Source organism: Narcine bancroftii, chromosome 4 (assembly GCF_036971445.1).
Source record: "Narcine bancroftii isolate sNarBan1 chromosome 4, sNarBan1.hap1, whole genome shotgun sequence".
NCBI lineage: Eukaryota > Metazoa > Chordata > Chondrichthyes > Torpediniformes > Narcinidae > Narcine > Narcine bancroftii.
The window spans coordinates 191,978,048-191,997,369 of NC_091472.1; the positions used below are offsets into that span (position 1 = coordinate 191,978,048).

General features: G+C 38.9%; 1 protein-coding gene across 6 annotated transcripts in view; it reads left to right on the forward strand.

Moving 5' to 3' along the window:
* ccdc157 (coiled-coil domain containing 157) overlaps window positions 1–14,892 on the forward strand; it is a 31,238-nt gene extending 16,346 nt beyond the window's left edge. For 4 of the 6 annotated variants that reach the window (XM_069933395.1, XM_069933401.1, XM_069933396.1 and 1 more), the window contains 5 exons: window positions 2,058–2,234; window positions 3,429–3,597; window positions 11,040–11,179; window positions 12,451–12,545; window positions 14,738–14,892. In XM_069933395.1, coding sequence (XP_069789496.1) covers window positions 2,058–2,234; window positions 3,429–3,597; window positions 11,040–11,179; window positions 12,451–12,545; window positions 14,738–14,810 — 654 coding nt within the window. In that variant the 3' untranslated portion in view covers window positions 14,811–14,892. Of the gene's footprint in view, window positions 1–2,057; window positions 2,235–3,428; window positions 3,598–11,039; window positions 11,180–12,450; window positions 12,546–14,005; window positions 14,688–14,737 lie in introns of those variants that run through there. The other 2 variants (XM_069933397.1, XM_069933398.1) reach the window with 2 other exon arrangements.
* The last annotated feature ends 4,430 nt before the right edge of the window (window positions 14,893–19,322 follow it).

A 19,322-nucleotide genomic window follows, 5' to 3' on the forward strand; every position in this document is an offset into this window, starting at 1 on the left:
CAGAATTGAGGGGAGTAAGTGTAAAAGTTAAAACCTCGTGTTTTGATTCTTAATGTTGTGCCTGTCTCTTTAAGAGAACTATTGTTTGTAGTGTTACCATAGTGACTATGATGTAATATGTCATAATATCTGCCCAGCCTCTAATAACGCGGTATTGTACAAGATGTGAAGGAAGCATGAGCATGAGAATTTTTTCTTTGAATTTTTGTGTCTCTTTAAAAGCTTTTTATATCATTTGTATCTTTATATACATTTTAAATCTATTATACAGTAAATACTTTATTATTCATCATTATTAAAGTCTTAATGCGAAGCTATGCAAAATGTTTATCTGTTTAATCAATTAATTAAAACTACATTAAATCCACAGAGTTTGATTTGTTGAATTAAAGAGATTGAAATTTGGTTCTCTCTGGCTGTTTTAGTTTTCGTCTACGTTCTTAAGACATATAGGGTTAGTGGATTAATTGGTCAAGTGTGTATTTGGGCAGTGCAGGCTCATGGGCCGGAAGGGCCTGTTATTATACTGTATCTAAATTCAGAATAAATGTGATGCTGTTCACCCTCTAGTAATTACACTGTAGAACCAAGGATACCTAAATCCTAACTATCAAGCTGCAATATGCAGATGATACATCTATATGTGTATGCACGGAGACTGAGGTCTAAGACATCGATTTGTTCACCAAAGGTACAAGAGAATGGGTTGTACACCCAACATCTGCATGATAAAGATCCTTTACCTATCTGCCATTGTTGCACCATATTGTTCTAAGACAATAAAAGTTCATGACGAGACCCTGGAAAATGTGGACCATTTCTCCTAATTCAGGAACCAGCTTTCAGTGAAGACAGACAGTAGTGATGAAATTCACTGTAGCCTTCAAGGTTGGTTGACAAAAAGGGTGTATAAAGAGCAAGACCTCAGGCCTGGTATGAAACTTAAGGTTTATCAATCAGCATAATTCCTTACTCCTATATACTTCTGAGATATGGAGTATTTACAGCAGCATATTGAACCATTGGGGAAAAAATACTCTTCAAAATCCTCCAAATTTACCTAAGTATAAATAAACCATGTCATTACCCTCAACCAAGCCAACATCCTCAACTCTGATTTAGTTACTTTTAGTCAGAGCTATTCAGCAGGCCATATATCTCACAGGTCCAATAAAAACGCATTGTTCTGAACTCATTGTGGGAAGATTATCAGACAGAGGGAAATGAAAGGTTCAAGGAAAAATTATTGAAAATTGCAATATCCAAATTGACAACCAGAAACCTCTGCCCAATGACAACTCAATGTGGAAAGGGAGCATCCTGGATAGTACTGAGAATCTTAAGGCCATGCTTTGGAAGCTCATATCATCAGTTGAAGAAATGCTCCACCTTTCAAACTTTCCACTCACCCACTTCATCAGCCACTTTCCATTCCATTTATGGAGGCATCTGTAATTCCCACATTATCCTCATTAGTTACCTCAGATTACAAACACACACATTCCATTGCTGTTAACAATCCCCATTTTAAAGAAGTTGAATTTCTCTCTTCTCTCTCCCTCTTCAGCAGGGAAGCATGCTATCCCTGATCTCAAGGAAGTACCTAAGAAGAATAAGTATTAACAAAAAAAAACCCTTCTGCATGAGGGAAATAAAATGTAGCCTCACTTAATATACACCATTGTTCTATCTGTATTTATCATCAATCAGCCTTTCCACTAGAATCTACTGATGACAGCTTATGTCAGTATTCTATCAAGAATTTTACAAAATCTGCATCTGTCTTCATTTTATATTCTTCCCCATCATCTCTGCCTTTTTCAACTTTACAAGACTAGAAATTTGTTTGATTGGAAAAGAAAGGGCTAAAACAGCAGAAAATATGGGCTTTAACATGGAAGAGTTTGGCCTAAGAGAATACAGTCTTCTCAAGATGGCAGGACCTTTCATTCACCTGTAAATAGCATTGTTAAATATAAAAATTGTTTCAAATGTTATGAAAATGACATGAGGGGTGCACAGAAAAGCATTTCTCACTTGAACTGTTTATGTTTAAGTCTCTGAAAGCTAAGATTAAAGCTCTGCTGCAGCAAATTGATGAATTAGATGAAGAGCGTGAAGGGCTGAACACAAAATTAGGTGAGTTTGAAGTTGGAATCGACCAACTAGAACAGCAACTGAACACGGTTAACAAGGAGAAAAGCAACTTAGAGCACCAATTCCAAGAACAACTGGTAGGTTGTTAGATTTTTTTTTAATAACGTTGAAGTTGCTCCACATTGCAAAATTAGTTTCTTTATTTGAATTACTTATTTTCCAACTGAAATCTTCTTACTTATTTCTCTGTAGGCTTCTAAAAACAATCTCTGAATGTGCAGGATGTTCTTGATCTAATATATTGCCACACTGGAGCTAACTTGCAAGTGTATCACAAGTGAGATAATAAATGATCTAACACTGCCATCCTTTCCTATACAAAAGGATGTGGATTTGATTTTATATTTCCTGGTATACTATGGGCTCAGCATAATGGAGTTAATCCCACATATTACATTATATAATATCCTGCAGATCCAGTGAATTGTGCCACCACAGTAACTCTGTTTACAGAATATTAAATTAAATCTGAGAAAATGCAGCAGGAGTAAAGCTGTACTTTGTTCCCTCTTTACTGGGTGCAACTGCATAAGATATCCAGTAAAATTTATCCAAGGACATAGGCAACACAGCTGAGCAGCACAGTGGCATAACTTGTAGACCTGCCACTTCATAACTCTAGTGACCCAGGTTCAATCCAGACCACTGGTGTCTGTGTGGTGTTTGCATATTTCTCCATGATGGTATGGGTTTCCTCTGTATGCTCCATTTTCCTCTCACCTTCCAAAATTGTGCAACTTGGAAACTAGAAATGGACCCTAGTGTAAGTGAGTAGTAGAACCTGAGGGGAGGGGGCAGAATTTTATCAGAATGTGGGAAGAATAAAATGAGGTAGGTAGAATGTAGGTGCTTGGGGTCAGTTTCCATGCTGTAGTTCTCATTACTCTGTTAGGTACAGCAATGCTATAATAGTTTGGACCGCATAAGAAATTACACTCAGGTGGTTAAAAGTTACGGCAAAATGCAACCTTTGAGTCAAGATGCACAGCAAAGCCACAATATTAATTTGCATCCATCATCAACTATGGGAAAGGCAAGAGCCTAATTATGTCTTGGTCGTGTCCCAACTATAAATGATTACAACCCTCTTGTTGAATACCTTGTGATCTTCATCATATGAAATAAGCACAATAAATTCAAACAATGTGTACTAATCCTAGGGTTGTTTGTTCCACCTGACATTATTATGCAGAGGAGATAGAGATCTTCAAATAGCAAATATGTACTTTCCAGATTAATGGCTTCTCTTTTTTTCTCCTTTCTTACTGCAGAAGTACACAGAACAATTACAGGAAGAAAAGCATGGTCTGGAAAAAGCCATGTTGGAGCTAAAACAAAACCTGACCCAGCTGGAAAGCCAGGTTCAAGAATATAAAGAGCAGCAAAGGCTTTTAGTGACTTTCCCTGACTTAAACATGCCACCTGAAGCACAGTGTGAGAGTAAGAGATTATTTCAAACATTTCATGTGCATACACCGAAAATGAAAGGATACTACTTTTAAAATCTTTTGCCGAATTATTGAAAGATACAGATTTATGCAGTTTAGGACATAATAAGCAATCCACATCTTAAGAGTATAAAATCCAAAAATAAAATCTATAATCTATTTAAGAACTACATCAGAGATGTCAGAACATTTTCATCTTCAAGACACACACCTTTTTGATCTAGTTCCTTCTGAGTTTTAACAGCAGGTTTTATTTTTGTTGTAGGTACTGTTGTGTATTCTAGGTATAGAAATACACTAGCACACAGACGTGGTGCTTCATTCATTCTTTATTACTAAACTAAAATGGTTCCCTGCAGCACAAAATATAAGTAGATGATGACATCATACACACGCAGGCGTATATTCAAAACACTCTTCCCCTCCCACAAAATAAATGCTTCATGAAAATAAAATAGGAATTGCTTATACTAATCTATAAGGTACACATGTACTACTTATGTGAATTACAATTACATTACAACGTAAGTATGACATGTTAAGCAGCCACGTCACTGTACATAGTCCCTCAGGCTTTCAGGAGGATGGCTTTTCCTTTTCAATCTTCTTGGTGAGGTAGAATCTGCTGGGAGACTTTGTGACATCTCCGGACTCTACACCTTTCTGGGCAGCACCTCCTCCTTGGTTGGTGGTAAGGACTGTGAACTTTGTCTTTGGAAAGCCCCATTTGGACATAACACTGCTCTGCTGAACAGGACATATTGTCGGACTAAGTAGTCAGCAATCAAGGGGGCATTATCTTTGGAAGATATTTCTGGAACGCCATCATTGGAATGAGCCTACAATGGAAACTTGTCAGGGTTGTGAGCAGTGGCCGTGGCCACCGGATCATCCACCGCTCTTAACTGATCAATGAGGCATTTCCATATTTTTGTTCTACCAGTATGGAATAAGAAGAGGGACTCTTTTTTTAATCACACCTCTGATCCATGGCTCCCTATTGTCGCAATAGCAGTACTCGTTCTCCTACTTCCAGAGATCTGGTACGTTTACTTGGAAATGTGGATTATTCCATGCAAAGGCCAATTTTCGGGTGCACCATTGAAAGTCTTGTCCTTAAGTCCCACCCAAACATCAATTCTGCTGGTGTTCATTTGGTAGTAGAGTGCGGCATGTTTCTATATGCTATTAGAAAATCTACACTTTTGTGATTCCATGAGATGTTTAGGGATTTCTTAGTTTTCATGTCTTTTCTAAAAGTTTGCATAAAATGTTTCGCTTCCCCATTCATGCTTGGGTGGTAGGGTGCTGATAAGATGTGTGGTATTTTGTTATTACATAGGAAAATCTGAAAAGCATCTGATACAAACTGCGTCCCATTATCGGAGACTAGTTGTATTGGTAATCTATATGATACCAACGTAATCCGTAGTCTCTCAATCATCTGGTTTGTTGTTGTTCTCATGTGTGACACTACTGGCCATTTAAAGTGTGCATTGACAACAATAAGTAAGAATTCTCCCATAAAGGGACCAGGGAAATCTTTGTGAATCCTGTGCCATGGTCGCAATGGCCATTTCCATGGGTTAGCTTCAGCTTTGGGTTGTATATCTTGACAAATGCAGCATCTTCTCACCATTTGTTCAATATTGATGTCCATTGATGGCCTCCAGAGATGCATATGTGCCAAAGCTTTCATTTGAATCATCCTAGGGTGATTATTGTGGAGCCTGCCATTTCGTGGGAATGGTTGTCCTTGTCCCCCATAATAAACAACCTTCTTCAATTGATATTTCATTGCGTCATGTATAATAAAGTTTCAGTTTGGGAGAAATAGCTTTGGCCTCGGGCCACCCATTTAATGTGAAATATAGGAGCACTGACAGTGTAACTTCTTTCTGTACTTCTTTGCTAATAGTCTTTGGTGTAATTGGTAAGGAATGAAGTTGTCCTTGACTAATAGCTGTAGCTTCCACCGTCCATGTCGTCTTTCTGTTCAGTTTCTGGTAGAGGTAAGTGAGATAGGGCATCAGCATGGGCATTTTGTGTTGGTGGTCTATGTTTCAAATCGTAATCATTATGCAGCAAGCTGCGTGGCCTACTTTTGTTGCAGCTAGCACTGGTATCTCCTTTTTAGGGCCTAGAATCAAACTCAGTGGTTTGTTGTTCATTACCAAAGTAAACTTCCTACCATATACGTATTGGTGAAATCATTTGATCCCAAATATTATGGCAAGCCCTTCTTTTTTCAGTTGTGCATTATTATGTTCACAAGCAGTCAAAGACTGGGAGATATAAGTCACCGGTTTTTCCCCCTTTTCTATCACCTGTGACAACACTGCACCTAAGCCCACTGGCGAAGCATCCACCGCGAGGGTCACTTCCTTTTCTAGGTCGTGGACAAGAACATTATTGCTCGATGTTAGCAGTTCTTTCAAATCATTGACCATGTTACTTGTCTCTTCATTCCAGCTGTTCTCAACAATTAATTCGGCAGGCTGCACAGCGTTGACATATTTGGAATGTGCTTCTGATATTGGTTAACCAAACCCAGGAATGACTGCATATAGGTCGGGTGCTCTGTGGATGGCCTGGGTACCAGCGGGATTCATTTGTAAATCCTAAATATGTTACGAAATGTACCATAACTACACACTTGTCCTGGTGCAGACGGACGTTTGCTTGTTGCAATTGGGTTAGGACCTTTTCCAGGTTTGATTGATGCTCTGAGTCATCTGGACCTGTAATTATGATGTCATCAAAGTAGCATCCCACATTTATTCTGTACAGCAATTTGTCTATGAATGATTGAAATATTACTGGGGCTGCTGATATTCTATATGGCATTTGGGTATAGGTGAATAACCCTGTGTCATGATTGTCACATATTTCTTTGCGGTCTCATCCAATTCGATTTGCTGATATGCCTGGGTTAAGTCCAGTTTTTTCCCCCCATTCAGAGCCTGAAATAATTCCTCCTCTTTGGACATAGGATGTTCAGGTCTTTGCAGAGCCTAATTAATATTGGCTTTGTAATCACCACAAATTTGAATTTCTCTGTTGCCTTTTTGGTCTGGCACGATGGGAGTTGCCCAATCACTGCATTGAATTCTTCTCAGGATTCCTTTGTTTTCCAGCCTGTTAAAGTTCTGATTCAATCTTTCCTTTTATTGCAAAACGATACTGTCCTGAGCTTATAGAACAGAGGTTCAACACTGGATTTCAAGTGCAACCTCACCAGGACTCCTTGGATTTTCCCCAGGCCTTTTCTGAAAATTTTCTGATACCTTTTAAGCATGTTCCAGTTTTGGCTTGGTTTCGCCCTCCTTACACACTTTCATTACAGATCCAATTTCCATTCAACTCGTCGGATGTGCGACAATCAGTTTCTTCCCATTAACACCAGCCCCTTGGTGTCAACAATGTAGAGGGATAATCTTTTTGGTATCTGTCCTTTATATTCGATGTTTACTTTGCATTTCCCAAACATCTTGACTTTCTCCCCGTGGCTGTTTTCAACACCATGTCAGACTCTTTCATGGTAAGATGAGGTAACTTAATTGGCATTAACAACGCTGCTGCTCCGGTGTCCAACTCCATTTGAAGAGGTTCATTGTTGATTTTCACATGATGTAGATTTCCGATTTCTGATCCATTAATCTGTGAATATACATTACTTTCAGTACCTTGTCTTCCTTCGAGTTGTTAGATTCACTGCTATGGCTTTCATCCTTCTCCACAGTTTTTACTTTGGAGGGCTGTTTTTCGTATTTGAATCTTATTCTTTTTCTCCTTTTTTCCCTTGTTGACACTTCTTGTTTCTTGTACATTTGGCTCTGATGTGTCCTTCCTTGTCACATAGATGACATCTAGTTTTTCTGAAGTAACAATGATCCAGACTGTAGTTGCTTTTTCTGCAGCGGAACCATTCTCATCAGTTAGATTTTCCACTATCTGTGGTTCTTTTTATATCATTTCCAAGTTTTTATCGTCCATCTTGAAACTGAGGCTATGTCACACACAGTTTATTATCATGAGCTTGTGTCACAAAATGTGTTGTATTGTGGATTACTCCTTTTTGGTGCTGTGGTCAGTTAAACTCATGACTAATCTGTCTTCCATCCTCAACATCCATTGGAGCGCTTACACCCCTAACGTCGAAGTACTCGAGATGGCAGAGGTCGACAGCATCGAGTCCACGCTGCTGAAGATCCAGCTGCGCTGGATGGGTCACGTCTCCAGAATGGAGGACCATCGCCTTCCCAAGATCGTGTTATATGGCGAGCTCTCCACTGGCCACCGTGACAGAGGTGCACCAAAGAAAAGGTACAAGGACTGCCTAAAGAAATCTCTTGGTGCCTGCCACATTGACCACCGCCAGTGGGCTGATAACGCCTCAAACCGTGCATCTTGGCGCCTCACAGTTTGGCGGGCAGCAACCTCCTTTGAAGAAGACCGCAGAGCCCACCTCACTGACAAAAGGCAAAGGAGGAAAAACCCAACACCCAACCCCAACCAACCAATTTTCCCTTGCAACCGCTGCAATCGTGTCTGCCTGTCCCGCATCGGACTTGTCAGCCACAAACGAGCCTGCAGCTGACGTGGACTTTTTACCCCCTCCATAAATCTTTGTCCGCGAAGCCAAGCCAAAGAAGAGAAGAAGAAGAATCTGTCTCTTAATGCTTCGTTTAAGAATGCATCAAACTCACAAGTTTCTGACAGATTACATAATTTATCCAAATATTCACTTACGGATTTGCTCGTTTTCTGTTTTCTGAAATAAATTGTGTGTCTTTCTGTGATAACCAATGGCTTAGGACATAGATGTTCTCCTATTACAGTACACAACTGTGCATAATTTTTTTGTACTTGGTCTTTCCAGTGTTAACAGAGATTTCAATGTCTTGCTTCCCACTTGGTTCAGAAACAACACCCGTTTTATGCTCAAAACTGATGTGTCAGTAATATTATGGGCAAAACAGTGTTGATGATATCTTTTGACTTAATCATACCAATCTTTGGCTGAGTTCTTGAATTTTCCAAACTGTCCCTCCGCCATTTTGAGTGATTTTTTTCCTGCTTTTTTTCCTTTTCCTTTGTTCACTGTGGGGCTCGCTGCTGTGGTAGCCTTGCATTTCCTCTTTAAATCTTCTCTCCGATGTTCGGAGCATAGAGGAAGTTCATTTCGATCCTCATCGCCAATCTGTTGTGTATTCTAGGTATAGAAATACACTAGCACATGGAGACACGGTGCTTCATTCATTCATTATTACTAATCTAAAAATGGTTTGCTGTAAGTTTATTTATATATATTCTCTCACACATGCGTGTGATGATGTAAAGCGCACGGAGGCGTATATTCACCACAGATACCAGCATCTGCAGTCTCTTATATCTGCATTCGACTATCCCTCTGCCCCCACCAATGCTGTCTGACCAACTGAGTTCCTCTGGCATTGTTTTTTAATGCTCTTGGATAAAGCCAGTCCTCCACAGTACCAAAAATTTCCTTTTCATTAAATGAATTAAGTTAAATGTTTTAATTTCCTCAGAATCCAGTTTATTATCCAGTTTATTTCCCACTATCTGTGGTTTGTCTTATATAATTTCCAAGTTTTTATCGGCCATCTTGAAACCTAAGGCTGTGTCATACATGGTTTATTATAATGAGCATGTGTCACAAAATTTGTTATATTGGATTACATGTGCAAAATTGCTAGAAATTACAATTCCTTAAATACAAGGTTAAAAAAACTTAGTGCAAAAAAGATTTTTAAAAGTGAGGAAGTGTCAAAAGGTTCACTGCCTGTTCAGAAATTGATGGTGGAGGGGAAGAAGCTGTTTTAGAAATGTTGGTTGTGTGTCTTCCGGCTCCTGTACCTCCCTCCTGATGGTAGCAGTTAGAAAAGGGCAGAGTCTGGATGGTGATGGTCCTTGATGATAGAGGCTGCTTTCTTGAGACACTGTCTATTAAAGATATCCTCAATGGAGTGAAGACTAATGCCAATGATGGCCCTGGCCGAGTTTGCAACAGTCCACAGCCTTTTCCTGTTCTGTGCATTGGCATCGCCATACCAGTGATGCAACCCCTGTAGAAATTTACAAGAGTCTTTGGTGACATACCATATCTCCTCAAACTCCAAATGAAGTACAGCCATTGGTGGGCCTTCTTCATGCTTTTGTTCTTATGCCTTTTATTTCATGATATTGTTGCAAAGGAATATATTTAAGATAGTCAAATAAGAATAGCGCATAAATATTAATTGATAGGACCTTATAGAGTACTGATGAACAGAGGGACCTTGGGTACAAATCAATGGAGATGGCACCATGAGTAGACTGGTTGGTGGAGAAGGTATATGGGATGCTTGCCTTAATCAGTTGTAGCATAGAACATAGGAGAAAGGATGTTATGTTCAATTTTGTAAAATTTTTGTTAGACCACACAGAAGTATTGTGTGCTGTTTCAGTAGCCACATTATAGAAAGGACGTGGTTGTGGAAGGATTCATCAGGATGTTACCTCATCAGGAGGTATTGGACAGCCTAGGTTCGTTTCCCTGGAGCAGAAGAGTGACTTCATGGAGGTATAGAACATAATAAGGACGGGGCCAAATAGATAGGTAGGAGTGCCCAAAAACAAGAGGGTATTGTATAAGATGAGAGGTGGGAGATGTGAGGGTGATTTTTTTTCATACAGAGGGTGGTTGGAAACTGGAGTGTGCTACCTGAGGAGGTCATAGAGGCATGTGTTCTCACAACATTTAAGTACGTATCTAGGTTAGCATTTGAAGCAGCAGGGTGTAAAGCCTGCAGTCCAAATGTAGGTAGATGGAAATACAGTGGATAAGACCAATAGATAGTATTGACATTAACGGCCAAATGGCCTGATCTTGTGCTGTACAACTTTGCGACTATGATAATACTTAAGTATTTTCATTAATTTTTAATAATATTTGAATATTTCCAAATGTCAAACATTCATAAATCGTGCTTTGGAGAATTTTGACTGTTGACTGTGCTAGGTGATACAGATTACCCACCTGTCAAGTCTATTTTGAGCAGTATTGTGGGTGGTGCAACTCACCACTAATTAGAAAATCTGGACATAAGCTTCTTAAAAAAACATTTAAAAATGAAAAATATTATTTTTGTTGACAAACTAACTGTGATAATCAATACACTGAAGATGTGAGCAGGCTTGATTGAGCATCAACCATTATACCATGGACATTTATATGTTCCGTTCAAACCCAAGAGAAAATCTCACATCGAGACAGCCAGCTGGTGGGATACAGGATGACTGTTCTTGACTAAGTGAGCCAAATTTGTCAGGGGATTGGAGATGTAAATATTGAAAAGCAGCAAATTAGAAATTATGTTTTAAGATTAGAATGTAAATGCGGTTTATCAGTTGTGATTTTATTCCTGTTAGGTACGGGTGATATTGCATTGGACATGGAGAAACAGTTGCAAGCAAACAGCTTGCGTATTAATATCCTGGAAGAAGAGAACTCTCGATTGAGAAACACTCTCACAATGCTGCAGAAAACCACACAACAAGGAATTTTGAAGGTGAAATTTAACAGATATGCATCATCTAAATTCTCCCATCCCTTACATATTACCTAGTGCTTTAATTTCAGCAGAACAAAACTGCAGAAAAGCCTCCCTTACTGTAAATATTTATTTCCAGTGTTACGAGTCCAGAGGACCCCAAAACCCAGCAGCAATAGATGGTTACTGAAACAAAAGTTGCTTTTAATTGTCTTTAAACATGAAAACAGGATCAAACTCTAACTTATCATTAATAACTTACTTAACCTAACTTAATCCCCTTCTAATTCTAGGTATGTAATGTGTGTGTGTGTAAATTTAGAAAAGTTCTTTAATTCACAGTCCAATCTCACTTCTCATTCCTCCAAGTTCACTGGTTGCAGGCAATTCTTATACTGTGCACAGAATTTAACATTTATGAATTTCACCAGGTTTGGTGTTTGAAAGGTAAATGGTTACTGCTCAGGAAGGTTCTTGTCGATTTTCAGAGATAGATTTGTTATGCGCTGGACACCCACAAAACTGATCCCTTTTAATCAGTCACGTCAGTGTCTTGCCAAAGCAACTTGCCCCATTAGGGATTTCCAGATGATAACCTCTTTCTTTCAGATCACCACAGAGTTCCTTTTTGCTTCACTTATTTCAAGTGAAACATTAGGCAGCCAGTCCTCTCCTCTTGTATGGACCACAAGGGCTTTGACCAGGCTGAACTAATCACTCACAACCCGTCATCAAAATGGGGTTTTTCCACAAGCTTGCCAGCTTGTCCTGTTCTGGTCCCAGCTGCTGCTGATGAAGCGCTCGCTCACTCACTCACTCTCTCTCTCTCTGAGAAAAGCCTGTTTGACTCTCTCTGCAAAACCACATGACCCGCTTAGAACAGCGAACTGCCCTCAGACAGCCTTCAGCTCCAAACCGAATCCTCCAAGTTCTTTCATCTGTTGCTTTTCAAAACAACAATCCATTAGTGAAGTCGCTTGGGCACTCTTCAAAGTTTTTCCAAAGGATCTTGGAACTGGGCTGTCTAGCTTGAGCAGAGCTCCAGTATTTTAAATAAGATCTGGTTTGAAGTGTTTGTATGTGATCTAGACTAAAAAAAACCTGCCACAATTTATCTCCCAAAAACTTATCTATATACAATACAACCCAACATATTCTGTCACACAAGTTGGAAATATTTCTTAGCATGATATTGGTAATATTTATACATCATGCAAAATAATACTACATACATAATATAGAATTTGTTCATTTTAATATGAATTTTTTTTAATCTCTCATGGTTTAAGGTCTTTCCACAGACAAAACTTTGGTCATCCACGGGGCTATCAGAAGATGGACTAAAACCAGATGGAAATGCAGAGAGGAACAGTCACAACAGAATGTAAGAGATCTACATCCAACTTTAAGGATTAAACAGATGAAAGACTTTTCTCTGATTAGCTTCATTCCATAAAAGTTCTCCTTGTAATTTAATATTTGTAATATTGTCAGTAATTTAATTAATTGCATCTGTGAGAAAAGCTAGTATTAATAACCATTTCAAACAAATGTAATATTCAAATATCAAAAGAGGTATGAGCAGTCATAACCTAACAAACAATCTGTACAGTCGGGAGATCAGGACGAAGAATTGGAACTGGTTTGGGTCAAGTTGCAAAATAGGAAAGGAGAAAAACATTGGTATGAGCTCCTGGTTGTATTATTGATCTGGACACAATTCAGGAAATTAGAGGAACCTGTAAGAGAGGTACAGTAAAACTCCTGGTATCTGGCACCTTTGGGGATTAGTAGATGCTGGATAAGTGAATTTGCCGGTTGCTTGAGATTGCATGTCACATGGATTGGCAGACTGAAAACTAGAGGGCGCCAATTTTAAACTTTGGTTTTTTTTTTACCTATTTTCTGCAATTTTTTTTGCCGTTTGTTTGAATTCTGGATAATGGGGATTTTACTGTGATAGTGTAATCACAGGAATGCAAATTGGCATTTGAAATGGACAAATCAAATGAATAGTAATAAGCAAGACAACAAGTTCATGGAATGTGTAAAAGAAAATTTTTAGATAATATCTTATGGGACCAAGAATGAAAAAGGCTATCGATCTTGGAGTACACAAACATGTTAGAGAAACGTAGCATGTAGCATCTATGGGAAGTAAAGAACAACCAATGCTTCCGGCCTGAACTTTTAATTATTTTAGATCTTGTTTTGTTCAATGAGAAAGGGTTTAATTTTGATCTTTTAAAAGGGGCTAGAAGGGAAGAGTGATGAGAATAAGATTTAATTTTTCAGAAGTAAGTTTGGTATTTCAATTTGAAATTTAGGTCTTAAATCTGAAGGACAAGGATAATAAGACCATAATACACAGGAGCAGAAATAAGCTATTCACCCCATCAAGTCTGCTCCATCATTTAATCACAAACTGAGCCATTTTCCCCACTCAGCCTTCTCCCCATAACCTCTGATGCCCTGGCTAATCAAGACCCTATGAATGTCTTCCTTAAATGATTTGGCCTCCACAACCGTCTGTGGCAACAAATTCCCAAGATTTACCACCCTCCAGCTGAAGAAATCCTTCTGTGATCTAAGCAGACACCCTTCAATCCTGAAGGAGGAGAGTTGGCTGTGATTGATTAGGAAAATTCATTGAAAGGTATGAAATTGTGCAGGCAGCAACTAGTGTTTCTGTATGTTAGGATGTGTGATAATACTGCTTGAAAATATTTTTGAAATAGCAATGATCTTAATGAATGGGAAGAGCAGGTTTGAAGGGCACGTGACCTTCTGCTGCTCCTTTCATGATTCTTTACACCAGCAGCATACATTGAATTTTATTTGCAGACTTCTGACTTCTATCTCATTATCATTTTTGGCCTGTTGAGGAAGTCCCAGTTCTTCCGTGGAAAATAGGAACTGGATTAAATTCTCATTTTCCTCCTTGGAAAGGCTTCAAACTCTTTCAGTGTTTCTGGATATCTTTGCCATATTCTTGTACTTGATCACATTGTGACAGTCCTGAAAGGAAGATGCTGTGAAATCTGCTGAAGAAGATTACAGAGCGGGTGATGGAAAAAAAGAAATAATTTGTAAATAAGATATTACAAGTTGGACTGTTGGGAGTACAGCACCAAAGCAAAAACTGCATTGGAGCAATGGAACCTTCAAGTAAAGAAAATTAGTATCATAGTTTCAGAAGATATAGGGTTACAAAAGTCATACAGACAGGCATAAATGTTCTACTGATAGACAGGATACGGCATTTAAAATACCGCTTTGGATGAACACAAGGTGTTTATAAACTCTATGCTTCAGCTCAACAGGAAAGCTGTTCAAAAGATTTTCTTGATGGGAAATAAACATGTGCGGTCATGAACATTACAAAAGTCACTGAACGTTTGACGATTGAAAACATGAAGTAAATATGAGAAATTGCAATTTGGGAAGTGAAACATCCAAAGCCCATGGCATCTCAGTGTTTAAGCGCAACTTTAGATGTGTTTTCTTCAATAAATGATTTTATTCACTTTTCTGATATCATAACAAATAGAAACTATTTAATTATCAATTTTACAGAAGGGACAATAAGTGCTCCAAGAGCCAAAGATGCAAATACCAGACCGTTCTCCAACCAGAGATTCAGGAATGAGCAAAGGGAAACCTTCCCTCCTACTGAACAACAAAAAGAAGCTGCGACAGATCTCTCAGATCCACTGGAAACATCTGCTATTGGTGTTTATGCAAGACTTAAAAAGACTGGGGCTTTAATGGTTAACAAAGGTATATCCAACAACACAAAGAAGAACTATGGATAATTACATTCAGGTTATGTGACTGGTGAGCAACTCAATATCTTGGAGGATACAGATCAGACAGTTTTTTTTTTGTTTATTTAGATTGCAAGGCATGAAAACTAGCAAATGATTGCATTCAGGGGACATTTAAGAAGAAAAGAATTACTCTAACATACTAAAATGAGCGAAGGGGAATAAATTGCTGAAATTGATTCCTTGCTAATTGTTTATTTACAGTTACAAATGTACATAGAATATTCACATTAGACAGTTATTGAAATTACTTCCTGAATGTTTGGAACACTGAGGCTCACAACTATCACAGCTAGTGCAGTAAGAAATCAGTTCGAAAGGGAAAAACAAACTCTAAATACTTACCATGATAGAAGCTTGCATAGACCTGAAATTTAACAATAATTGACTTGAAATTTGATAATTTAACACCAGCTATTTTTGAACTAACTAATTTACATGAAGTAGAATAAAATGACAATTTAGAAAAGCAATTAAAATTTATAGGTAATATTATTTGTTTGTTTGGTATCTTGGAAATTAGTTATCAAAGCTAAATTTGATTGCAGTTGGTGGGCATAGTAATTTCTGAGGTTAGTGCCATGCTCAGCTTGCAGGTATTAGCATTATGCTAAAAAAAATCACAAGACTTTCACTGAAGAATAACCATACACAGATTAATTCATGCATACTGTATGTATAATCCAACAGCATTCAACACCACAAATGTTGTCTAAGGCTACAGCTGGACATAAATCAGATGGAGAGATGGTCAAAGTATTTTTAGATGCAATTTAATCTTGACAAATGTGAGTTAATACATTTTAATCAGTCAAATCGGGGTAGGATACAGTATGTATGCATAGGCAATCCCCGGGTTGAGGACGTACAATTTATGAACAATCTGTAGCTACGAACCGGCAAGCCAACCAGAAGTAGAATGACGTCAAATTCCGGTTCAAGCATGGTTGAATATAATTGAAATTATAATTTAAATTCAAAAGTTGTGCCTTCCCCTCACTTTCTCTGACGCAGTCCCCACCCCCACTCACTCCAATGTTATTCCCCCCGCTCGCTATTCCGATATGGTGTGTGTCCCCCATGCTCGCCTCTCTGATGCAGCTCACCCCGCTCCGATGCGGCCCAACCGCCACCCCGTTCTCCCCCCCCCCCACCTGTTGCTCCAATTCCCCACCCCACTCGCTCCGATGCAACTCGGTCACCATCTCCCCCACCACCCCTGGATTGGATAAATTCTAAATCCGATGGAAAAATTGTCTCCAGTTTTCCATGTTGTAAATCCCCCAAATAAAACTCTGTTTTGGTAGCTAACACCTTTATGAAAGATGAAAACTTGTTTTCCAAACTAGCATTGTTAAAACTCAAAGTGATCACATTTGCTGATGGGTCTTGAATTTTAAATGTTTTCCTCTTGGTTTTCTACTGCTACCTGTGTGTCATTCCGAGAATATGGGCTGCCATCTAGTAACATCTCCTATTTGATCCTTGGATTGTTTTTTTAAAATATAGTGAATACTAAACAGAATATGATCCATATATACTCCCTCCCCCATCCTCTTGTCAAAGTAATCCTTTATACAGTAGCTTCCAGCACTTAATGACATATGAAGTGGGTGCTGAATTGCCCATAGAACTATGTGATTTATTATTTTTACTTTATGACATTGATATGGTCATCAAAGACTGACTATAGAACTCTAATCTGTTTTGCTTAGAGATCAATCTTAAATTTGTTTATGTGAAGTTCTACATTATTATCTACTGTATTATTAAGTTTAAGATGTTTTAGTGTTGGGAAGTGTTTTATATGCATTGAAAAGTAAAATATATACTAAATATGCTAAAAAGTTTAAAATTTTTAAAATTACATTTTAATGCAGAATATAGGGCTCAATTAATATAAAAACAATAATACATTGATAGTAAAGTCATAGTGTGACTGATTATGTTGTGTTTTATATTTTATATTGTGACAGTATATGATATGTTTTTGGGAGATAAATTGGGAAAGATTTGTTAGAGTAGGTCACATACAAACACTTTAAAATAGATCTTATTTGAAATATTGGAGCTCTGCTAATGCTAGACATATCAGCTCCACAGCTTTTGAAAAAGCTTTGGAGAGAGCTCAAGAGACTTCACTAATGAATTGTTGTTTACAAAAGGCAACAGATGAAAGATTTTGTTGGAGCCGCAGATTGTCTGAAAGAGAATTGTTGTTCTAAGGGGGTCATGCGGTTTTGCAAGCAGAGAGAGAGTCAAACAGGCTTTCTCCCACAGAGATCACTTCTACAGTTTTACATTCAGTAACAGAAGCTGGGACTGGAACAGGACAAGCTGGCAAGCTTGTGGAAAGCCCCATTTGGAAGACAGCTTGCTCAAAGCCCTTGTGGTTCATGAAAGAGGATAGGACTGGCTGTCTAATGTTTCACTTGGAATAAGGGAAACAAAAGGGAAATCTGTGGTGACCTGAAAGAAAGAGGTTATCAGCTGGAGAACCCAGATGGGGCATGTTTCTTCGGTAAAACACTGAAGTAGCTGGTTACAAAGAATCAATTGTGAGTGTCCAGTGAACAACAAAAATCTCTTTGAAAACCGACAAGAACCTTCCTGAGCGATAACTATTTACCTTTCAAACACCAAAGCCTGGTTAAATTCATAAATGTTAAATTCTGTGCACAGTATAAGAAGTGCCTGCAACCAGCAAACTTGAAGGAATGAAAAGTGAGATTGAACTGTGAATTAAAGAACTTTTCTAAACTTATACACACATTACATACACATGAGCTTAGAATTAGAAGGGGGTTAAGTTAGGTTAGTTAAGTTAATAGTGATATAAAGTTTGATCCTGCTTTCACGTTTAAAGATAATTAAAAGCAATTTTTATTTAAGTAACCATTTGTCTTGGTGAATATCTATTGCTGCTGGGTTTTGGGGTCCTCTGGGCACGTAACTTTTTTTGGGGATCGTCCTTTCAGATTGAAATTTTGTGATTTATTAGTTAATTGAGTTTTTTAGCTAATTTAAAGCTGTGTGTGGAAAAACAGCAATGGATGTTGATACATTTTTGTCACAACCATCACCTTCAGAGCTGCAGAGCAAGAGAAAAGAGGAACTGATGGTTATTTCTAAGGCATTAAAGCTGACTGAAGTCAAGCATTGGATGAGGAAAATAGTGAAATAATATATAGGTGAAGGAAAATTTGTTGAGAAAGACTTAGATAATTTTCCAGAGGATAGATCTTTTGAGTGGCGATTGGAATTGGAGAAATTAAGGGTGGAAGAAGAAAGAAAGAAATGGAGGGTGTTGGAGGCTGAGAAACAGAAAGAGGAGGCTGAAAAACAGAGTACATGAGGCAGAGAAAATTGAAAAATGGAGGAAATATGTGTTAGAGGTAGCTGAAAAACAGGGAAGATGATGAAAGACAAAGAAAATATGACGGAAAAGATTGTAAAGGACAGACGGTTTCAATTAGAGAAATTAAAAATTGAGATGGAGGGAAGTAAGAGAATTGAGGCTGTAACTCCTGGGGAGAGGTTTTTGGCTGGCAGAGAGGTAAATCTAGTTCCTCCTTTTGATGAGGGAGATATAGATACATATTTTCAGCTTTTTGAAAATGTTGCTCCAAAGTGTATTGAAGGGAAAAGCGCAAATTGCATACCCTAGTTTGAGTATAGATCAAGTGGCAAATTCATCTTCTTTGGCTTGGCTTCGCGGACGAAGATTTATGGAGGGGGTAAAAAGTCCACGTCAGCTGCAGGCTCGTTTGTGGCTGACAAGTCCGACGTGGGACAGGCAGACACGGTTGCAGCGGTTGCAGGGGAAAATTGGTTGTTTGGGGTTGGGTGTTGGGTTTTTCCTCCTTTGCCTTTTGTCAGTGAGGTGGGCTCTGCGGTCTTCTTCAAAGGAGGTTGCTGCCCGCCAAACTGTGAGGCGCCAAGATGCACGGTTTGAGGCGTTATCAGCCCACTGGCGGTGGTCAATGTGGCAGGCACCAAGAGATTTCTTTAGGCAGTCCTTGTACCTTTTCTTTGGTGCACCTCTGTCACGGTGGCCAGTGGAGAGCTCGCCATATAACACGATCTTGGGAAGGCGATGGTCCTCCATTCTGGAGACGTGACCCATCCAGCGCAGCTGGATCTTCAGCAGCGTGGACTCAATGCTGTCGACCTCTGCCATCTCGAGTACTTCGACGTTAGGGATGAAAGCGCTCCAATGGATGTTGAGGATGGAGCGGAGACAACGCTGGTGGAAGCGTTCTAGGAGCCGTAGGTGGTGCCGGTAGAGGACCCATGATTCGGAGCCGAACAGGAGTGTGGGTATGACAACGGCT